The sequence below is a fragment of the Hydra vulgaris genome, chromosome 13 (assembly GCF_038396675.1).
Source record: "Hydra vulgaris chromosome 13, alternate assembly HydraT2T_AEP".
Lineage (NCBI taxonomy): Eukaryota > Metazoa > Cnidaria > Hydrozoa > Anthoathecata > Hydridae > Hydra > Hydra vulgaris.
Window position 1 is genome coordinate 45150187 of NC_088932.1, and position 22314 is coordinate 45172500.

The 22314-nt window shown below is 27.1% G+C and overlaps 1 protein-coding gene across 10 annotated transcripts in view; it reads right to left on the reverse strand.

The window, feature by feature from the left end:
- Window positions 1-22314, reverse strand: part of LOC100213859 (stimulated by retinoic acid gene 6 protein-like) — a 130945-nt gene that overhangs the window by 15046 nt on the left and 93585 nt on the right. For all 10 annotated transcript variants that reach the window (XR_010643080.1, XM_065815477.1, XM_065815476.1 and 7 more), the window contains 3 exons: window positions 11642-11756; window positions 7454-7552; window positions 7146-7309 (listed from right to left, as the gene is read on the reverse strand). Coding sequence is in view for 9 of the 10 variants with exons in the window: in XM_065815477.1 (XP_065671549.1) it covers window positions 7146-7309; window positions 7454-7552; window positions 11642-11756 (378 nt within the window). In the remaining variant the exon portion in view is untranslated. The remainder of the gene's footprint in view (window positions 1-7145; window positions 7310-7453; window positions 7553-11641; window positions 11757-22314) is intronic.

The following is a 22314-nucleotide window of genomic DNA, read 5'->3' on the forward strand; positions in this document are numbered from 1 at the left end:
TTTGAGTTTGGTTCAAGTTGAATGTTAGTTATTGCTTCTTTTCAATGTATATGAAATTCATAAGCTCCATGGATTGTGTTTGTAATATGAATATCTAGAAAATCGTCATTTTTACTTTTTTTGATGTTATTTCTGATCAAATTGATCATGTCTGCTATCTTTATCCATCAGCCAATATTGTTGTTGGTGACTTTAATGCTCATCACACTGAATGGCTTGGCTCTAGTGTCAGCGACTCTGCAGGCATCAAAGCCCCCAACTTTGGCCTTTCTCAATCCCTAACTTAAACAGTCAACTTTCCAACTCGCTTTCCAGACAACCTGAATCATTTGCATTCTCTACTCAACTTATGTCTTGTTTCTGATCCTAGTCAGTGCTCCATTTCTACACATTCACCCTTAGATGCTTCTAATCACAGTTTGATCTCTCTAAAACTATTATCTCATTCTTCTTTATCAACTGAATCCCCCTATCATCATACCTCTTACAACTACCTTAAAACTGACTGGGACTCTTTCCATGATTTTCTTTCTGAAAGCCCTTGGGTAGAGATCTTTTGTCTTCCTGATAAAAGTGTTTCTTACATACCTTCGTGGGTTCAGGCTTGCATAGAATCTTTTATCCCCTCTTGACAAATCCAGATTAAGCATCACTCTTCTCCAGGATTTTCCTCACATTGTGCTGCTGCAGTTTCTAATCAAAACCCTTACTTCCATATCTATCAGCAAAACAAATCTTCAGTAAACAGACGTCTGTTTATAATTGCTAGAAACCATTGTAAAAAAGGTGTGGTCTATTGTCTAAGCCAGCTAATCTCAGGCCATGAAATCTCGTATTTCATCACAAAAATTAGGCTTACGTGACTTCTGGAGAATCTTATCAATAATAAGAATAATGAGAATAGTATCAATAATAAGGGCATATCTGTTATTCCACCTCTTTTGTATAATTCAGACTTTGTTACCTCACCTAAAGACAAAGCTGAATTGTTTGCTAAGAACTTTTCATCAATATCATCTTTTGATTTTATTAATTCCGTTCTACCTGATTTAGCTGTCAAACAGGCTGCTCCATTGCTTGACATTTGTATCAATCCAGCTTCTCTATCTAAAGTAATTTGCTGCTTAGACTCTTCTACAGCCTGTGGCCTGGACAACATACCTGTTATAGTCTTGCAGAAGTGTTCTCTGGAGCTGTTGTCTATACTTTCAAAACTATTTAACAAGTGCTTATCAGTCTTGTTTTCCAGCCTGCTGGAGAGCTGTTGTCTATATTTTCAAAACTATTTAACAAATGCATCTGTTATCCCTATTTTCAAAAATTCTGGAGAGCAATCTGATTTGTCTAACTATCATCCCATTAGCCTTCTTCCTATCATAAGCAAGGTTTTTGAATCTTTAATTAACAAACACTTAATCTCTCATCTTGAATCTAATAACTTACTTTCTGATCATCAATATGGATTTCAATCTTCTCATTTTACAGCTGACTTGCTAACAGTAATAACCGATAGGTTTTATCGTGCATTAGATAAAGGTAGGGAGGTAAAGGCTATCGCTCTTGACATTTCTTAAGCTTTTAATACAGTTTAGCATGCGGATCTTAAGCTTTCTTTACAGTTTGGCATGCTGATCTTAAGCTTTCTTCTTACAGTGTATCTGGTAACATCTTTAGGATTATTGAACCTTTTCTTTTCAATTGTAGTATAAAAGTTGCCCTCAATGGACAGCACTCTTCTTCATATCCTGTAACTTCAGGGGTTCCTCAAGGTTCAATCCTTGGCCCTATACTCTTTTTAATTTACATTAAGGATCTTCCAGGTACTCTCACATCTAAAGTGGCATTGTTTTCTGATGATACTACCATTTATTCTTGTCATGAGAAGAAGCTAACACTCTCTGATTGTTAGGGGACATTTGAGCTTGGAAAGAATCTTACTTCTGCTACAGCATGGGGCTCACAGTGGCTGGTGAACTACAATTCAGATAAACTCAATTTGTTTAAGTCAATCATTATCGCAATAATTTAGATCTTCCTATATTAACGGTAATGTACTTGATAAGTCATCTACCCTTGATCGATTACCTTCTGATATTTCTTAGAAACCATATATTAAATCCATTGCAAAATTAGCATCTGCTAAGGTTGCATCTATTTATCGTGCTTGACACTTTCTTACTCTAGATTCTATTCTTTATCTCTATAAATCTCAAACCCATCTTTGTATGGAATACTGTTGCCATCTTCCATAGATACCCTTTCTCTTTTAGACAAGGTACAAAAGCACATTGTAAACATAGTTGGACCTGCTCTTGCAGGTAACCTCCATCCATTATCACATCATTTTAATGTTGCTTCTCTTTCTTTTTTCTACAAATACTATAACGGGCACTGCTCTTAAGAGCTAGTGTCTCTTGTGCCATCTACAAAAAATCTCGTGTTACTTGTCATTCAAGTTTCATCCTTCATCTGTGACTATTCTTAAGTGCTCCAAAAACTTTCATTTGTCTAGTTTTTTTCCTTGAACATCAGTTCATTAAAATTCGCTTCCTTCCTCTTGCTTTCCTGATTCATATAATTTGCAATCTTTTAAGTCATCTGTCAATTGTTATGTTACTCTACAAACTTCATCTTTTCTTTTCCAGTAACTTTTAACTAGTAGTTGTAGTTGTTTACAGCTGTAGTTCCTTGTTGGAAGCAAAGGTGTTCGCTTCCAACAAGGCTGTAACCAACTAAAAAAAAAAAAAAAAAAAAAAATTTTATGTAACTTAAGTTATTACTTAGCAAATTAACCTGAAAAGGTTAATTTGCTAAATATGCACTTTTTTAAAAATATTCTAATTATTTACACTATAAAGATTATTTAAAATTTGCTTTTTACTCTTCAAAATAAAAAGATGTTTTCAATTCCATAACTTTCATAAACTTAAATGGAAATTATCTCTGAATATAAGAAAGGCCATTCTCACCAAAAATCAGTAAAAATACTTAATCACTTACTGATACTACTTTTAAATACCAATTTCTAAGGATTGTTAATAAACATTTAAAATACTAAATAATGTTTATGTTGTAAAGCAATTTAAATGAATGACACTATTGTTTAAATAATGATCATCATATTTTAAAGGATGTTTTTTATAAAGATAAAAAAGCAGTTTTTCCAGGCTTCTATAGTTGCATTTCTAAGTAAGACCAATTTTGTTTATTGTGGTCTTTAAATTTTACTAAAATTACCTCCTCTGTCATTAATAGGGAAAAACACTTAGGGCCAAGACAAAGACTAAGACGAAAAGATTTAGGCTCAAGACCTAAACAAAAACAATTAAAAGAGACTTCAGATCAAGACTTAAGAGACTTCAAGATCAATACAAAGACCAAGACACCAAAAAGTCAACCAAGAACCAGTACCAAGGATTAGAAACCTTTTACAAGATCGAGACTTTGAATTTTAGAAGACTCATGCTCAAATATGTGTGCATACTATAAGGTCTTTAGTTGATGTATTATTTTATTAATTAAACACTTTATAAAAAAACGTGGTTACATATGTATAATATAGTTATGTTATAGCAAATTGTGCAGTGCACTGTTGCAGTCTACAAAAAATAACTTTAATCATAACAGGTTTCTGGTTTTGCTAAAAACAAAATGAAACAATAAGAAATGATGCAAGATCATAACACTATGAAACTAAGAATAGCACAAATATAGCATACAAACAGTTTTTTTTTGTAACTAGCCACATAAACTTTAGTTTAGCCACATACTATAGTTACAAAAAAAATTTAAAGTAAAGTTTACATATCAAATTAAAATACTATGTAAGAATAAAACAGATAACTACGCATCACTTGATATCATAACTTATATAATATATTCAGCAATAACATTTTATTATTATATACTAACTCATTAATTAAATTGGTTTTATTGTAAAGATCAGGTAAGTGCAAGACAGTACAGATCCAAGGCCAAGACCAAGAGTCCAGGCTTTCAAAACCAAGGCCAAAACAGTTAAATACAAGTCTCGAAAAAGGATAGAAAACTAATAAAAAAAAAGCTAAACAATCAAAACATTTTAATAAAAATAAATGTCTTCATTATATTTAATCTTTAATTATATTATCTCCATTTTTCACTTTCAGTTTATTTGAATTAATAGCTTCAAGTTAATAATTATCTTTTATGGTTTTTTTAAATCTGACTTGAAAAATTACTGACTTTAAATTAGGACTCTAATCTAAAACATTTTGATTAAATTTTTGGTTTCTTTATAAAAATACTTGCTAAGTTTATAAAAAGACTTGCTAAGTTTATAAAAATACATAAATTTCATCACAAAAAAATTCTTGTTTAAAAGTTACAACCATTCATAGTTATTTTAAGGTGTAAATGAGAGAAAACTTTAAATTATGCATAGTCATAAAACTAAGAAAAAAATAGCTATATTGTATGGCTTGTTTTCCCAAATACTTTGCCATTTTTTAAATAAAGGCACAACATCTATTTTTTAATAAGATCAAGAAGTAAAAAATTTATTCCTGGGACATCCATACACAGTTTTATCAAATGCAATTATTTATTACCAAAGATGTAGTCATACAGTTAAGTAAATTTTATGCAGTGGAGTAGCCCACAAAAATTTGAGAGCCAGAAAATCTTTGAAAAGAATCATAAATCTAGAGCATAAGTCAAGAAGATTCTGGAGGACATTGACTGAGGTTGAACACAAGACAATATCATTAGCATAAAAAATAATGAGAGAAGAGTTCATAGAGCAGCCTTTTGGAATTATATTAGGTTAAACACTAAGTTCATTAATATATGAGTTAAATTATATATGAGTTAAATTATATAATATATGAGTTAAATAGCAGGGAAGATATTACATCTCCTTATCACACTTAATTATCAATAGTGAATTGGACAGCAAGTCAGCCGAAAAGAGTTGAGCTGTTTGACCAGCATACCAGACAATGATTCACACCAGCGACAATTTTATAAAATTTCATAAACAATTGGTTGAAGCAAACTTTATTAAAAGCATTATTGATATCAATGAATGCTATATATATAATTGAGCAATAACACAATATAAAGTTTAAAAGGTCTTTCAAAATAAAAATAATCATGAAAGTGTTAAGATTTTTCTTGAAACCTAATTGATTAGGAGGCCCTAATATAAAATAAGAAATGAAAAGGCCTTATGAAAAATTTGCTTAAACCTGAAACAAAAATGTGTTCTAAAATCTTGAAAAAATTGTAACCAACACAATTGGACAATAATTAGAGGGATCAGAAATGTTTCCATTCTTATCTTCAATGACAGAAGCAATAACAGAGTGTGCATACCAAAAGGCATATATCTGTGGTAAAATTAAGAGAAAAAGTAATCGATGCTAGCATAAAGATAATGCCCCAGCTGAACTCCAAAGTGGTCAGCTGCCTTTTGATGGTTCATTAGTTTAATGATTAAAAACGTTTAAAAGAGCTACAATAAATTTCATTTCTTTTATCCAACAAATTTCTTTTATCCAACAAATTTCTGATAACAACTGGGAACTTTGCATAAAAGAAGATGATCGGATAAAAGAATCAATAAACTTTATCCTTAAAACACTTGAGAAGTATTAGATCAACATACCCTACAAAGATTTAACAAAAAAATAAACCAAACTAAAATCCTGGATAACTTCTGGTATTCTTAATTCTATTTCTATTAAAAAAAATACTTTATAAAAAATTTAATTTGATCAAAAAACGTAATTACCAAAAATCTATTATTTACTAAATTTATGTTATACACAAATAAAATTAGCGATTTGTTAAGATATTCTAAAAACTTTTACATTACATCTTTTTTCAATAACAACCTCAATAATGTAAAGAATACTTGAAAAAGAATTAAGGAAATCATAAACATCTCTACCTGCTTAAACTCGCTTCCATCATTGTAAAGTTACATCTCAGTATACTAGATACTATATCAGAAGTATCTAACCTCATAAAAGATACCCAATAGTCTACCAATATTTTATCTAAAGCTGGTATCTCACTTGATCTCCAAGCCTTAATGTACTATGATGAATAATTCTTTCAAAAATGGTGCTTTTCAACAATCTTTTTAAAGTGTCCAAAATAATTCCTATGCACAAAATGGTTTCTCTTCTGGTCTACTCCAATTATCGACTCACTTTTCTTCTTTCCAAGTTAAGTAAACTGTTTGAAAAAGCAAAGTTCCACAGACTAAAACCTTTTTAAAGAAATATAAATATCTTTACAAACACCAATATGGTTTTGACAACAAACACTCAACAACTCATTCATTAATGGAAATAACAGAGAAAATCAGACAAGCCCTCAACAATAAACTCTTTGCATGTGGAGTGTTTATTGACATAAAAAAGCATTTGATACAGTTGAGTACTCAATCTTTCTAGACAAACTGCAACACAAGGGTTAGTGTTGCTGTTTGTCTTGAAAAAAATAACTCTAAGTTAAGTAACTTAGAGTTTTTTTTTCTTTCTAGACAGCTCAAATGACCTATAGCAGTCAGCATCATTAGGTGTTAACACCTGATGATGCTGACTGCTATAGGTCATTATTAAAATAAATTTATTTAATAAAAAATATATATATATACATACATATATAAAATATATATATATATAATATATATATATATATATATATATATGATATATATATATATATAATATATATATATATATACAAATATATTATTTATATATATATATATATAATATATATATATATAATATATATATATATATAATATATATATATATATATATATATATATATATATATATATATATATATATATATATATATATATTATATATGTATGTATATATATATATATATTTTATTAAATAAAATTATTTTAAATATATTAAATTAATTATTTTAAATATACTTAAATAAATTTATTTAAATTTATTTTAACAAAGGCTTCTTTGTTAATCAAAATTCAACATATATAAATATTGTATAACATGAATATGATTTTAAAAGATTATATATATATATATATATATATATATATATATATATATATATATATATATATATATATATATATATATATATATATATATATATATGTAATAGGGTTATACCTGGATCAAACTTCTCATAGTACCTTGGAAGAGAACTATGTTGCAATCTTTGAAAAAATATAATTCCAAGTATTATGCCATAGATAATTCGAATAAAAGATGTAACAAGACCAATAAAAATATTGAAGTAAAAAAATAAAAAAGCAGCACCATGATAAACTCTTCTATAAATATTAAAAAAAAATCTATTATTAAAAAACGTTTTATAATAAACATAACATAAAAACCTTAATAAACAAATAAATAAACTTGTTATCATTAATTATAAAAATCATGACTGAAAAAAAATAAATTAATTAACAAACAACCTGTTGTTAACAGCAACAACATTTTTATTTATTATAAAAACAAATCTTGCAAGAAGTTTTTGAATGATCATAACAATAATACCAACAAGAACTGTTTGCCTTTAAAGAAAATAAAGTGTTAGAATTACGCGTCAAAAATACTTCCATGCAAGTGGAATAAAAGTTCTTTATAAAACAAAGAAACAACAACAAAAAATTAGTTAAAATTATATTTGCATAACTGAATGCTAACAGTTATACAAATATTTTTATTATAACTAGCATTGCTTTAAACCATTATTTATTTGAAATAATTCTTAAATTTAAATAATACTTTTTTCTTTTGATCTATAAAACTTTGACTTTTATAGCAAAAAGTACAAATGTTCTTATGTACAAAAACTACAAAAGTTACTCATCAAACCAAAAACCTTAAAAAATGTTAGTCTACTACATGTTACTCTTGAAAAGCCTGAAGATCAGATTAAAGTTCTCTCTATTGCTAGGCACTACAAGAGAACTGATATAAAGTATAAAAACATCTTTGTCAGTGAAGACCCTAAACCAGCAAAACAAGCCTAGTTCAACAAGCTAAACAAAGAAAAAAATGAAAAAAACACCAAACTAGACCACCTAGATATCCTCAATCGACCCATTGATTATGTCATCCACCAATGGGAATGCACTATCAAACCAATTGACAGTAATAAATCTTTCATATCAAAAGCAACTTCGCAAAATCTAATGAAATCTGAGAAACAGTCAAAGCAGCAAAAACAACAGCTCCGTGTCTCAACAAGAACAACCAATGGTGCTAAAAAACAACTAATTGACTATCAGTACCACAAACATTAAAGAGACAGCGCCCCCACAAAACCCAGACTAGATCATCTTAGCTTAGTTTCCTTACTTCCAAACCTACAACTGAACTCAGTCAACTATGTTTCTGGGCTAACAATCCTTGTTGGCTAAATGCCTAAACGCTTAATAAACTGAAGGCACGTATTGCTGATACTAAAACAAATCGTCAACCACACATTATGTTCATGGCAGAAACTTGGTTTATTAACATCATCACATCACATCATCATCACATCACATCAGACACTTCTAAATATCAAATGAGGGTTAACAAATGTGGAAGAGTGTAGCAATATACATTACAGAAACCATCAAAATGTCAAATAAACACAACTCAACCCTACTTCCATTGAGCAAAAATAGCTGATCTTATGAAGCAGTAATGAGTCACCTTTATTAAGTTGTATTTACCATCCCCCTGAATAACAACCTAAATGTACTAAATCAAATAAATATATCTATAAATCTCAATCTCTAAAATCACTTGGATGTGCTTCAATACAATTTTAATACAAAGGGTATCTTAATTTCTGATGCTTTCAAATGCTTCTGTCCGTGTGTTCAAGCTGAATAAAGGAGTTCCACTTGAAAAAAATACAACAGGGCAGGCACACTGCCTGTTAACTGGAATATTTGCATTGACAGGAACTGTTGAAAATCATACAAAACTGATAACACCATGTTATATATGGAGAAAAGTCAATTATAAAGCACTCTCCTTGCACATTGCAGAATATGACTGGTTAAGAAATTTCAATGGGCTTTTCAAGTCAGAAAAATATATTTTGTTTGTTGATAATATAATGAAGCAGTAAGACTACACATTTCTTCGACAAGCACTAAATTCATAGAGAAACAAGATAACTGAGTTACAGATAAAGTCCAAGAGACCCTATCCAAAAAATATATACTGTGGTGTCAATACATATTAGCTGGTAGAGAAACTCATAAAACCATTGTTGTTTATATAAAACAGCATGTAAGATAGCAAAAACATTAATCAAGTTAGCAGTTTTAAAACATGAAAAGGATATCACATGTGTCTTTAAAGTTGACCCAAAGTAACTATATGCCTATGTAAATCATAAAACGCAAATACATGACCATATTCACTCACTCAATCTTGGTCAAGACACAATTATAGAAGACCAACAGGTAATATGTTCAACTCTAAACCAGTATTTTCAATCTGTATTTGAAATAGAGCCGGAAGGTCTTATACTAAATTTCCACAATCGATCCAACATTAAATGTACCGAAAAAAACTGATTATCAAATACTAAAAAGTAAAGCCTAGAAAGATGAACCTTGATGTGACCAAATCAAAAGGGTTTGATGGAGTACATGTTAGATCCTAAAAAATTATGTGGACGCTTTTGTAGTACCTCTTATTTCAACTCCTCAATTGCAACTACATAAGTTTCAGATATGAGGAAGAAATCGGCTATGCCAATATTCAAAAAAGGAAGTAGATCAAATTGTAGTTACTATAGACCAGTCTTGAAGACATCAACACCCTGTAAAATACTTGAGGGATTAATACACAAATCAATCTCTGATCACTTGCTAACCAATTACTAAAGTTTGCTTTAATTACTAAAGTTCAGCATGGTTTTGTGAAAAGAAAAAGACGCACACCAAATCTGTTGAAATCTTGCCACAATTGTACTAAAGCCGCTAATCGTAACCGACTTGTCAATGTTGTCTATACCAATTTAGCTAAGACATTTGACAAGATACCACACAAAAGACTTACACATAAAATCAAAGCTTACAGCATACAAGGAATGCTCATAGAATGGATCAAATTATGGCTACCCGGGCGTCTACAGAGAGTTACAATTGGAAAATCTGAATGGAAATAAGTAACAAGTGGAGTTCCTCAAGGATCTGTTTTAGGTTCCTTACTTTTTGTGATATACATAAACGACCTACCAGACATTATTTCAAACTATATAAAACTTTATGCAGACAACAGCAAAATAGTGGCAATTATAAAAACACCAGCTGATACACAATCTTTGGAAAACGATAGCCATTGAATGGACTAGAATTTGGTACATGTTTTATAAACTTGATAAGTGTAAGGTTATGCATGATGGTCGCAAAAAAATAAATCAATACATAATTACACAATGTTAGGCCAAGATAGACTTTGCTATCAACTAAAATATACCACAATCAACTTTAGTATCTGATGAATTTAAATTAAAATCACAAGTAGATGCAGCAGCAAAATTGGAAATTAGGTGTGCTAAAAAAAGCATTCAGAGGATGCGGTGCATTTCTCTGGTGAATATTATACACTTCATACATTTGACCTCATCTAGAGTTTGCTATCCAAGCCTGGTAACCACACCTTAGAGGCCTATCAACAAATTAGAGCAAATACAACATCATGCAACAAAATTAATAAATTCCTTAAGACACCATATTTAAATTCCATAGGTCACCATACCTCAATGTTTTTAAGTTTTCAGTTGAAACTTGTTAACCTAAGGAATACTCCTCAAAATGTTAAATGCTAAAAGTTAGGCCAACAGATATAGTATAACTTATGAATATTTATGCATTTAATTAAAATAATTAAATCTCATTATTAACACTTAAAATAATTAACTCACATACCAAAAATAAAAAAACAATTTAAAATATCAAAATATAATTTGTTTTGTTAGCTATAAATATTAAAGCCTAGTTTTTATATGAGTTCAGTCCAACATTATATAAAAGACCAGTCCAGCTTTATATGTGTCAAAATATACATTTAGGTTTGCATTCAATTTTCTTAAAGTTATCAATACTTTTTTGTATTAAAAACTATTTTTAACAAAAAAATTCTTTATAATTAGTACTTAATTACTTGTAAAAAATTTGTTTTAGAGTATATAAGTTAAAAGATCAAATAATGTTTACCACATATAAGAAGTAAAACTACATAATTACTTATAAGAAACTTTTTCCAGATTACTTATAAGAATCACTTATATGAATTATAATTTAATTTACTTATAATTATTTATACTTATATTTATATATATATATAATAATAATATATAATTATATATATAATATATATATATATATATATATATATATATATATATATATATATATATATATATATATATATATATATATATATAATTATATATATATATATATAATTATATATATATAATTATAATACTTATAATTATTACCAATTACTTATAAGAAACTATTTCCAGAGGATATAACTAAATCAAACTATACTTACCAATATAAGTACTTACCAAAATAAGTAGTATAATTACTTGTAAAAAAAAAAAAGTTCTAGTTTTAATAAGAAGATCAAATAATGCTTACCACATGTAAGGTATATATGTTAAAATAACTGAAAACGCTTTATGGATCATATTGTTAATTTCAATGCTTACTGCAAACACGACAATGAAAAAGATGCCAAAGAGAATAAAGCAACCTTAAAAAAAGTTCAGTAGTTTAGAACCTGAAGCTTTAAATAACTAATTATTACAACTTTAAATAAAGTTATTTATCTTTTTGTTTTAACATGATTAACTTTAATTCATTTTTCATCTTGAAAAATCCTAATAAATAGGTAGAAAATGAACTATAAAAAGATTTGATAAACAAAATAAAAAATTAAAAAAAATCCTAAATTATAGATTTAGCATAATTATAATAAAACATATGATATGAATGTAGCATATATAACATGTATAACAAATGTAGCATATATAACATGTATAACAAATGTAGCATATATAACATGTATAACAAATGTAGCATATATAACATGTATAACAAGGTAATAAAAACAAAAATATTTACTTGAAACCAAATTAAATTATAATTGAAATTAACTTGTCATATTGGAAAGAAACCTCAAATTTCAAAAAAAACTGAAAATTGCTATAATAAAATTAACTTTATTTTGTCTATTTATCCACAAGTCTAAAGACTTGTGGATGAATAAACAAAATAAAGTATGTCTTTTTGTTCTTTTTTTTACATGTATGTTTTTTTTCATGTATGTCTTTTTGTTCTTTTTTTTACATGTATGTTTTCTGATTAGCTACTATTGTCATCAATAAGTGGGCAAATTATAAGCAGTTTGTTGAAGTTTTATTTAGTAAGCACAATAATATAGAAGATTAAAGTTCTATTTTCTTCTTATTATATGGAAAACGATCCTCATTTATCAAGATTCATATCTTATTTATCTTTATTTACTTTTTTTATGGTAGTGTTAATATCAATTTCAAACTTGATTCAAGTTTTTATAGGATGACAAGTAGTAGAATTATGTTCATTTTTATTAATTAATTTTTAATACACCAGAATACAAGCTAATAAATGAGCAATAAAAGCGATGATTAAAAATAAATTGAGGGATGTTGGATTATTAATTGGAATAATATATTTATGAATTTTTACTAGATCTTTTGAATTCAATGATATATTTATAATTTTCACTACCAATAATTTTTCTATTCTTTACATTCAATTATTTTTTATTTTAATAGACGTAATAAGAAAGTCAGCTTAATTAGGTTTTCATATGTGATTACCTAATGAGTTGGAAGGCCCTACTACAGTGTCAGCCTTAATTCATGCAGCTATAATGGTTACAGCTGGTGTATTTTTAATTATTAGAATCTCACCTATATTTGAAATTTTATCTTCTACACTAATTTTAATCACTATTATTATAGGAAGTTAAACTTCTTTTTTTTTTGCCTTTAACATTTATTTTTATAGTTATAGGATCTATAGCATAATTAGGGTTATCATTTTTATCAGGATTCTATTTTAAAGATCTTATTGTCAGAATAGTATTATTCTCAAATTATTTATCTTTTTCCGTTTGAATTAGCATTAGTGCTGCGTTTATTACAGATTTTTATTCTTAAAGATTAATTTATTACAGCATTAATAATCCAAAAACAAGATAAAAACAATTTTATTAATATTCACCAAAGTAATTATAAAGTTGTTGCTTCATTAAGCTCATTAACATTATTTTCTACTTTTTCTGGATATATGTTTCAATTTAAAATTATAAAAGATAATTTTCATGGTTTAACATTAGTAAATTTTTTACTATTTTTTCTTTGTATATTAGGAATTATTACAACTATAATAATTTTTACTTATTTAAATAAAACTAATTTTTTCAATAAGATTTTTCTACTAAATAGAGGTGCAAATAATGAGAAAGTAACTATTTAGAGCCATGCATTATTGCTCAAATGTGAACTTTTATAATCTCAAAATTAAAAGCATCATTTGTTTAAATTATATTTATTATAGATGAATTAATTAAAATAAATGATATGTTTGATTTATTTAATTTAAACTTTATTGTTGCAGTTTTTTTCATTATATTTTAAATTTGTATCCTAATGCATCTTTTGCGTTGTATCTTATTTATAAAAGTTATGTAGAAGAAATAGGTTTAATAATAATTTAATTCAATTCAATTTTTTTAATTAAAGAAAATTGAACTCTTGTTCTATTGGCATTGAACTAAAGTTAGACATAAAAACACATACTGCAGTCAGTCTGAAATTTCTGAAATACTGAACTAAAGTTGGGCATAAAAACAAATACTGAAGTCAGTCTGAAATATAATATTTGAAATTAAAGTGCAGTAAAAAATTACAGCATAGTAACTAGTTATTGTTCAAATGTGATTCTTCAAACATAGTTTATAAAATTAAGAAGCAATATGTATCAAAGTCAAAACATTTTTTAATCTACCAAAATTAATACTTAACGTTTCTTTTGAAAAGACTTTTATAAGTAGTATTAAAGAGTTCTAAAATAAAAATAAAGATTCTTAAAGAAAAAAGTCAAAAATTGCAAACAAACTTTATTGTTAGGTTTGGTTTTTAATTTTTAATTTTTTTTTTTAAATACATATTTATTTTACAACTAGAGAGTATTTACAAGTAACCAATCAATAAATAAAAATGAATCTGCTAATTTTTAGAGGTGTGATAAGATGTTTCAGTATACATTTACTACATTTCAAAATGATATTTGTGTATAAATATGATAAAAGTGAAATTTGTATAAAGTTGATAAAATAGAATTACTAGTGTTACGTGTAATATAAAAATACACATAAAAAATCAGTTGCATATGTGGTATATATGTATGTGTTACATGTATACCTTATTATTATTATTATTATTATTATTATTATTATTATTATTATTATTATTATTATTATTATTTATTTATCTATTGTTTCCTGTAAAAAGTTACATATTGTTTTTTATTAGGGTTGTTATTTTTATATTTAAATTTTTAATGAGAATTTAGAAAAATTCTTTATAGTTATTTAATTTGATTTTTGTAGATTTTAGTTTTGTTTTCAGAGAGTGTTCATTGTTTAAATTTATTAGTGGTTCATTTCTAGAAATTATTTTTTTAAATAAATAGGGACCACAATATTAATTAAGAATATTGAGAGTCTTGTTGTTTCAAACGGAACCATAAAGTTGCCTGTTGCTCTTGTATTGTTTTTGTTTATATTGTTTTAAAAAAAGTGTGTTGTAAAATGTTCTGGAACTAGACTTAGTTTATATTTAAGCACAAAAAGTATATTTTGATAAATATTTATTTGAAATAAGTTTATTGCGCTTATTTGTTCCATTAGGATTTGAGCATGAGTAAATTTGTTTTTGTTGTACATTTGTCTTGACATGTGCAATATGTAAAAGATGCATAGCCTTGTGTGTTTTTGACAAATTAGAGTGGTTCTAATTTAGATTTGTGGGTACTGCCCATGCTATATTGGCATACATAAGATAGCTATGTATAAATGAAAAGTAAACTTTATTGTGACAAAAATGGTCTTGCCTTGTTGAGTAAACCTATTTTCTTCAACGTTTTTGTGTTTATGTAATAGATGTGAGGTTTCCAGGAGATGTGTTCATCAATTAGAGCCCCTAAAAACTTTGTATTCAGAGCTCTTTCAATCGTTATATTTCTGTATTAATTATTGGTAGGTTCAGGGGTATTTTATAATTTGTTGATAAGAGTGGTATAGTACATATTGAGTTTTTCTCTATTTAGTTTATTTGATTTAAACCATATATATTTTTTTTTAAGTTTAACATTTGTTTTTTTAAAGATATTATAGTTTTAAAGGTATTAAAGTTTTATATTAGAATATTATAGTTTTAAAGGTATTAGAGGCATTTGGAATATCGTTTATATAAATAAGAAACAAAAGAGGAGCATAAATTGATCCTTTGGGTACACCCCATTTTGTTTTTAGTAAATTTGAGCTGCTTTTTCTGTCTATAATAACACACTGTTGTCTGTTATTAAAGTAGTTTTTAAACCATTTTAAAGCCTGATTTTTTACACCGTAGTTTTTCATTTTTGTCAGTAAAATCTCATGGTTAACAGTCTCAAACGTCTTTGACAAATCAATAAAGATCCATAATATAATTTTTTTTATTTTAATGATTTACTTATCCCATTTGAGAGGTCTAGGGTTACATGTTCTGTTGAGTGTCGCTTTTGAAAACCATATTGACCTTTATTGATAACTCTTTTAGTTTTAAATATTTATTTAATTTATTGTAGATTATTTGTTTAAGATGTTTTTGAGAATACCAAAAGGATAGAGATAGAAAAGGATGAGATTAGAAATCCTGAAAGGATTAAGATTATTTTTTTTTTTTTAATAAGGTGATTTTTTTAATAGCGTTTTTGGGTTCATGTAACATGTCACTAACCGAATACTAATGAAAATAAGGTGTTATTGGATACTTGAAATAATTGCCAACTTTTTGTAAACAGCTGTCAGAAAAAATTACCTTTAAGATCTGTTATCTTTCCAGGAAAAAATTCACTAAAATAATGCACCAACACCCAATCAGCAATATTGACATCATAATCATTATGACAATAAAATATTCAGTGACTTTTAATATGAATATTATCATTAATATCAATTTTATTATTCAATAAATTAGCACAAGTATCTTCCAGCATGTAAAAAATGTTTAATTTACTGCTCAAGCTTTTAAACAGCATGATTGAGATGAGAAATAATGAGTTCCTTCCTAAAAAGCAGGAGCCTTCACAAATCATTAAGCAAGCACTTTATTTGTATAATATCTGATTTGTATAATATCAGATTTGTATAATATGGGATATATAGAGAAATATAAAAGCAACTTAAACTTGAATCAGATTTGAATCTTCTTTAATAATTGATATGTTTTTGAAACATAACTCAAGACTGAAGCAGATTGACAAATAATTTTTTTAGCAAAATCCATTTGTACAATAGGAGGATAAGTTTTTTAAATATTATACAAGTTAAGACGAACCACTATTTAAAAGAAAAAACTATCCAAAAAATAGTTCTAGAAAAAGGAAATTGTTGAAAGTTATTAAAAAGTTATAAGTTGTAAACAAATTCAGAAAGTATGTTACTGTATGTTTTAAACAAAAATAAATTTTAATAGAGTTGGTTTAGTCATACTATTTAGAAACAACTAAAAGGTGATTTGCCTAATTGACTTTTAATTTAAAAAAAAATTTCTTTTTATCAAACTATAAAACAAATGTTGCAACAGTACATTGGTTGTCGTGGTATTAGCATGTGTTATATAGTGTATTGTTATAAATGTGTCATTATTATTTTTTAATTTAATTTACTTTTTAATGTTTATATCATAAATTATTATATCATGTTTGTAGAGATAATACTTCTTTAATCAATAATTGGGAGACAATAAAGAAAAGTAAGACCAAGGACTCTAAGGCAACAGAAATATATCTAAAAAATTATGAAGATATTACAGAAGGTAAAAAATAAAAACGAGATAGATTTGTATTTGCATTGATCTCATAAATATTGATGAGGAAATAAATCTGCTTGACATTTCAGCAAAAGATTGTGGTATTGGACAAACTCAATACAATGCAATACAATACATATTTATGAATTACATCTCAAACACTTCTGTGAAAAACTTACTACTGTAAAAACTAAATCTCCAGAAAACCTAATGTTCAAACTGTTCAAAATAAACTGGAATGACATCAAAAGTAGCATTGATTCTTCAAAGTTTGTTAAATATGATAGTCAATCTATTACTAACACTTTCTTAGAATTTGCTAAACTTGAAAAATGTAATATTTTGTGAAAAGGCTCCTAATGAAAAAAATTTTCCCCAGAGGAGATTACAAAGAAATATTGAAGCTGACTTCTATGTATTTATGTTCTAAAAGAGCTTTTCAAATTCAAGCTCCAGGGTGCAAATCCCATGCACATTTTATGCCCAAGGCTATCTATTATCTAAAGATTCAGATATTGAGTTTGCAGCTTTCTTATGAACTGACAAATAATAAAAAAGAAGTGCAGACAATAGCTGAATTTATCTCAATTTTTTATTCTGTCTGCTTTTTAAAAACTTCTTTAACATATGATGTGTCATTCAAGGATCTAAAAGCTTATTGACAAATGACAAAGTATAGTGAATTCACAAAACAATATGCTCAGCATTCTAAAACATTATTAAATATAATTGATGCGACAATGGTTTTAGTGGAATCTCATTCATGTTACCTTGATGAAACCTTGGGTCAACTTACTCTCGAAAAAAGAAAAAAATTTTTATGATGTGGTAGAGCAAAAAAGTTGTCTCTATTCATAAGGCAGGGGACTTGAAATTTTCAAAATTTAGTAAAATTTTTTCATATTTTTATATATTTTTTTAAATATTTTTTAAGCGTCTCGGCACTTTGCGATAGCAGACAAAAGTTGCACCTAGGTATGATTATTTACTGTGCGAAATTTGATGCCCAACGAACAATATGTTCTGATCTGGCTAAGAGCCTGAAGCGACCCTAAAATTGTCAAATGCACCGTTTTTTTATTATACTTTCAACTTTTTCAAAGTTGACTTTTTCAATGTAATGTCAAAACCAAGTACATATTTCAATTGAAACAAGTGCATCTGTTTCTCTTCTTTTTTTAATTTCTTTTGTTCTAAGATTTTTAATCTCTTAATGCAGTAACTTTTTACCTTATACACAAATATATGCTGTACGTTAACATTATAAAATTAAAGTTTAAAAACTAATTTGTATTTTTAATGATCCATGCACAAGTTTTAAAATGAAGAGCATTGAAGATTGCCTAATTTTTGGGTCACCAACAGATTTTGCTAGGATGCTTCCAACAAAAGAAGATGTCATTAAATGTTTAATTTATGAAAGGTGGCGCCTTGGATCTGAAACAACTAGTAATAATGAACCCACATCTTCTTCCATATCACATTTTGTATGTGAAAAGCTGCAACTACTGTATTCTGATGCATCCATTGCGACAGTTTCAAAGAAACGCGTTATTAATATTATTCACGCATATCACAAAAGTTATATTGATACCAAGTCTGTTTATAAAAGAATAGAGAAAACCATGGCAACTAAAACCTGAATGGAGAGGTTTAAAGAAGAATCACACTTTCTTTTTTATATAGCAGCTTGTAAGTGCTCTACGCTTACAGACTGCAATTGCATAAAGGAATCAAAGTTCCCTTTAAAGAACAAACATTTTTTGCTTATCAGAGAACAAAGCGCCTAATGAGCATCAAATCGCTGAACTCGCAAGAAACCAAAAAGCTTTAAGCACACGTTGAAAGGAAGACAAAAAATTCCTTTATATATCAAAATCTACTGCGTTTTGTTTAATGCAGCCTGATGGTGATAAGGCTTTATCAACATCAAGTTTCTTAAAAAATTATGAGGCAATGGATGAGGATGAGGCAACTGAACCAAATGACTATCACTTCAAGCCACGGCTGCCATACTTTCTAGCGTTTTACACAGGGTAGGCCTAGTCACTAAATTGGATACATCTATAGTGATTGGCAAGAACAAAATTGCTAGAGAGGTATCAAACCATGGGAAAAAAAAGTTCGAACATTAATAATGATCATTTAGTAAGTATCTTTACTTTGACAGCCAATGTCACAAAACATTGTCAACAGAAAAAGTGGTGGATAATTACTATCAAATTGAAATTGTAGAGAATTATTCCTTCGTAAAAGAGTCAGGATCTAGTTACATATAACATGTTACACCAGCTTCAGGAACAAGTCTAGTCATTGCTGAAAGTATTTTAGTGCTCTTCTACATTTTCAGTTTGCAGTAAACATACATATCTATTTTGCAAAACAGATATGTATTATTTTCAGTTTGCAGTAAACATACATATCTATTTTGCAAAACAGATATGTATTATTTTCAGTTTGCAGTAAACATATCTATTTTGCAAAACAGATATGTATATTTTTGAAAGCAAATAAAACATTATTGAAAATTAAAATACATAGACATAGTTGCAAAACAGATAATATATATTCTTGATAACAAATAATATATATTCTTATATATCAAGCAGATAATATATATTCTTGAAAGCAAAAATAATATTGAAGCACATAAACATAGTTGTCCATAGTAAAAAATAGAAGTTATCAACCTTCTTGAGTGATAAATTTTATGAACTTTTATTAACCCTAAGCAAGTTTGTACACTTTTGGCACTTTTTACAAGCTGCAACTACTTCACCACCTTTATTAGTTGGTTCTTTTTCAAAATACTCCTAGAAAAAACTAACAGAACTAGTTTGTGGCATTTTACATATAAAAAAAGAAACAAATATTAAAAAAAAAATGTCATAAACACCCTTTCAATACAGATAATAGGCTTGATAATAAAAAAAAAACGTTTAGAAAATGAATTCTACAAAAATAATCCAACTAATTGAAGTTAATCCACAAGAAAAACTTTTTTTTAACAATAAAAGTTATTTGGACTTAGATTATATATTTTATACTCAAGTTACAAGTTTGTCAAATGTACTCAAATGTTTTAAATATTTGCTTAGAGCTTTAAAATAATATTGATTAATTGAAAGACAAAGAAGCAAAAAAGGACTTTAAATTAAAGAAATCATAGGATAAAAAAGACCCTATACCAATTAATACATTTTAACTTTTTTTTTTTAATGATGAAAAACAATGAATATATATATATATATATATATATATATATATATATATATATATATATACATATGAATGAAATTAACGAAACTACCAGAAATCAATAAAAAAATTATTGATTCATTAAAAAATTTTAAACTGAAATTTTCCATTATTTTCGTCCGTTAAAAGTGTTTAACGTAATGAACATTAATGGTAACAGACGGATTTACCAGACAGAAAAATCAAATGGCCATGCTTAGTCATAAAAGTACACGAATCTATTAAGAAGGTTAGAGACTAGAAAATTCTATATTCCCAAAATAACCTTTGAAGCATACTACTATATCTAATTGACTGGTTATCCTAAAAAGTTACTCCACCACCAGTACTAATTAATGTAACTACAGAAGATTTGAAAAAAATACTGAAAGAACCAATACCAATTAACTAGCTTTTTACAAAGTTCCCATGCCACACACAAGCAGCAGAAAGAACAGTAAAATTGATTGTGGAGGCTTTAAAGAAAGTGTGAATACATAAAAAACAAGACATTTATTTGATGCATTCTGAAATCAAGAAAAGTTATGCCTGAATTTAGGTGCAAGAAACAGTATAAAACCTAAAGACCTTACAAAACAATCAATTTTGTACTCTTAATTTTATATACTTATTTTTTAATTCTTATAATAGAAAGTGAGTGTATAACAGTTCAAGTTGATAATTAAATATTTTATTTAAATAACGAAAAAACAGTGTATTTGTCAATTTTGGTGTAATTTCAGGCTCTTTGCTGGTACAGGAAAAATTGTCCATGCAGCATTGAATTTTGCCCATTAGTTAACCATACATTGATGCAACTTTTGCGCACTATTGCAAAGTGCTGTGACAATTAAAAAATATATAAAAATATAGAAATTTTACTGAATTTCGGAAATTTTCAAGTCCCTTGCCAGAACAGAAGACATTGTTCTAGGTGTTGAAATTTTGCACAGAAGTTACTAATATATAGAGACAACCTTTCCACTCTACAATGTAAGTGTCATAATTTTTTTTTTTTTTTTGAGATCCCCTACTGTTTAGATATTCAGAGAAATTAAATTTATTAAAAGCTATTAAGTTTAAGCTAGAAAAACCATCAAGTATTGCGCAACCATCAAGTATCGCACAATTAGTGGGAGAAAACTATTGGTTCGTTTATTAAACCTAAATAAACTTAGGTTAAATAACCCCGCACCCCTATGGGAGTACGCTGACCAATTTAAGACTTTTTTGGAAAAAGTCTTAAATTGGTCAGCGTTTTTGGAAAACTTTAAGACTTTTTCTTAAAATGACAAAATATTGAAATGTAAATATAATTTTTTAATTTTTAGTATTATTTAAACATTTTGATTGTTTTTTAAAACATTTTTAACAAAAAAATTCTACAATATAATAAGAATCTTTTAAAATTGAAGATCTTCCATATACATCCTAATCTTGAGGGAACAAAACTAATAAAAACAATACTCCCTTCAACCACATTGCAATAAGTTCTCAAAAAAGTCTGACTTTTACACCGATTTCTGAAAATCCTACAGACTACTTTCTTAATTTTTACAAAATGCTCCTTTTCTTTAATTAATATTCAATCTTTAATTAATATTTAAGTAATAAAAAAATTGCTGAATAAATTTTAAGGTTTTCCTCAGCCTTTGAAACACCCAACAAATTTGGACCTTAAAAATTATCGAATTTTTTTTTTTTTTGCTTAACCATATTTTTATATAAATGGTCAATTTATACATCAAGATGCAAGTTTAATTTCAAAAATCGATAAATTATGAAACACTCTAATTATTAATTCTAATAATTAATTTTAGTTGAGTTACAAATATATATATATATATATATATATATATATATATATATATATATATATATATATATGTATATATATATATATATATATATATATATATATATATATATATATATATATATATATATATA